Below are 2,380 nucleotides of genomic sequence, written 5' to 3' on the forward strand. Positions count from 1 at the left end.
TCGATACACACCAAATGCCGTGATCGATGAGCTCCGCCATGACTAGAATATTGAATGTCGGACAGAAAGGCAGAAAAAAACAGACAATTTGCTTTACGGATAAGTGCCTGAAGTGAGCCAGGCACTTGGAAGCTCTGCCGCAGCGACGATCGCTTCTGTCGGCCTCAAGTCTCCCTCGTCAATCGCCTCACCGCTGAGAGCTTCAGATCCAGAGGTTGAAATAAGCAGCCGAAGTCATGGCATCAGTGCCCCCGGCAACCACGCAGATGAATCGTTACAGACACCCTGAATCAGGCGGATGTCGACGCATCGGATGGACCGACATTCTCAAATCTGATTGCCCGGCAGACTATATAGAACTGTGGTCAATGGCACTTGACCAGCGGTTGCACTGTAAACCGTTTTAAATACCCCAAAACATGGGACCCATCGTCCAGCTAAAGCCCCCTGACCTATCGCGACACAAGTGTTTTTGCAACTGATAGTGTGTTGGAGACGGTTGTGGAGGTGAGAGAATTGGGGTCGCGCAACGAAGTCGGCGTGAAAGACAACGACTTCAAATTGCCTGCAGGTGCTAATAGCGCATCTTAGAGTTTCAGATGTCAAGGACATGGTCTGAGGTTTAGAGATCGAGGGCGAAGACTCCCGAAAATGGTGGAGTTAGTGTGCGTCAGGCAAGAGTGTTTAGGATGGAGAAGCCGAATAGGTCATTCCTCTCATCGCAAGTTGACCCAAGAGACACGATTCGTAATTTTGAAAGAGTTAGTTAGTTTCCTGTGCAGTTGCTTTTGCCTTTCGGAAACAGACAAGCCGCCCAATATTGTGCACAAGTCTCAATGTGTAAAAAAGCCAGCTGAGTCAATTTCTTGATCATCTGGAATCTTCCCTTTATTCTCAAGACGGGCTCACTGTTCGACGTCAATCCCTACACATAAGTGTGTTCAGCAGTTTCAGAGACAGTTTGCAGAGAAAGTTTGCAGGATTTTAGTCGTTCAGGAAGCTAGACGATAGGCGTTGCCCCGAACCGAAGCTCAACTCCCTAGCCATTGGAGACACCGTTAGTTGCACAATGAAGCCAGCAGATTTTTTTGATCATCGTCAGGTATCTGAATCCAAGCATTGATAGTTGGTGTATTTTTGAGACTCTAGTTCGTGGAATTTCTCTCGTGTTCACTAATTTCCATCGCGAAGCCAATTGCTATGGCGATTTGTTCAGGTATCGACTAATCTTCATCTTGCCTCGCTGCAGATTAATAGGAATACCGGGCAAACTCATGAGAACTCCCCAGAACTTCCTCCCGATAAGGTATGTGGTGTACGTGTCCATCAGCTCACTTATTCTCTGCGAGATTTTGTAATGCATAAAGAAAGAAAAACCAGACATAGGTTGGACTCAAGTAAGTGTTTGTTGTTTATCTATTTCGCTTTGGACACAGATCTCTGCAACGATTAATCTCAGGGAGAGTCAAGTTCGGAATCACCAGGAAATGTTAAATGAGCTGCAGAACAACAACATGAGTAAGTTGAACCTTGAAGTGATATTTTTGGGATCATGAGACTATGTGTTCTGAATGGTCAGAATCATCTTGCAGTGGCTAGACTTTGAAATATAAGATTTTACCAAGTCCAGCTGCGCCACTGTTTTTGAACTCCGTAGATGTGCTTGACACAGCAGACATAGATCATACCGGGTCTAGTCGAGGGCAACGGTACACCCATATCATAACCATTAGTGGCTACCCTACTTCTGATGGATTCAATCAGCACAGTATTCTGGCGATTGTCCGGCGATACTACAGTGAAGCAAGTTTGGTGACCGAGTGACAAGTTTATCCCAGCGATTCATCTACAAATAATCTCGACAGTCGACACTCCCTGAGGCTGGAAATTCGCCTTCTTAATGGCTATCCTTTGTCTGTGCTTCTTAATATTACGTACGTATATTTATTTATTTCTTTCATTTTTGGAACTAAATGAGCTGAGCTTGTCATTAGCCCAAAACTTAATCTAAGGTTTGCTTAGCGTTGATGGATGGTGTATGTTTCACACTTAAATCTAGTAGCAGTCTGTGCCTGCAACATGACTAGTTGTCAATTTATATCATAAATTTTTATATTTATTTATATTTATTTATATATTTATTTATATACATCTGCACTTATTTGAGATTTGCACATTATTTTATAGTTGTTTCTAATTGTTTTTAAAATAAATCAAATTACTATTGGGAGTAGTTAGGTCATCTTCTAGCCTTTTACTAGGTATTTTAATTACTCCAGCTCTTCTTTCATTTCTACGTTAATATAAGAATTGTAGAATCGATGCTATGATTTTTAAAATAGCATCAGAAGTGATGCGAAGAATCAGCAATTCAAAAGAT

At 42.5% G+C, this 2,380-nt stretch overlaps 1 protein-coding gene across 1 annotated transcript; it reads left to right on the plus strand.

Annotated features, from left to right (window-relative positions):
- Positions 1-486: 486 nt before the first annotated feature.
- LOC112277526 (uncharacterized) lies at positions 487-2,151 on the plus strand. Its single transcript, XM_024509974.3, has 4 exons — positions 487-1,102; positions 1,250-1,306; positions 1,437-1,518; positions 1,676-2,151. Exons 1-4 carry the CDS (start codon positions 1,070-1,072, stop codon positions 1,822-1,824), a joined length of 321 nt encoding a protein of 106 aa, XP_024365742.1. The 5' UTR covers positions 487-1,069; the 3' UTR covers positions 1,825-2,151.
- Positions 2,152-2,380: the final 229 nt, after the last annotated feature.

Source organism: Physcomitrium patens, chromosome 25 (assembly GCF_059467195.1).
Source record: "Physcomitrium patens ecotype Gransden chromosome 25, ASM5946719v1, whole genome shotgun sequence".
In the NCBI taxonomy this organism is placed as follows: Eukaryota; Viridiplantae; Streptophyta; class Bryopsida; order Funariales; family Funariaceae; genus Physcomitrium; species Physcomitrium patens.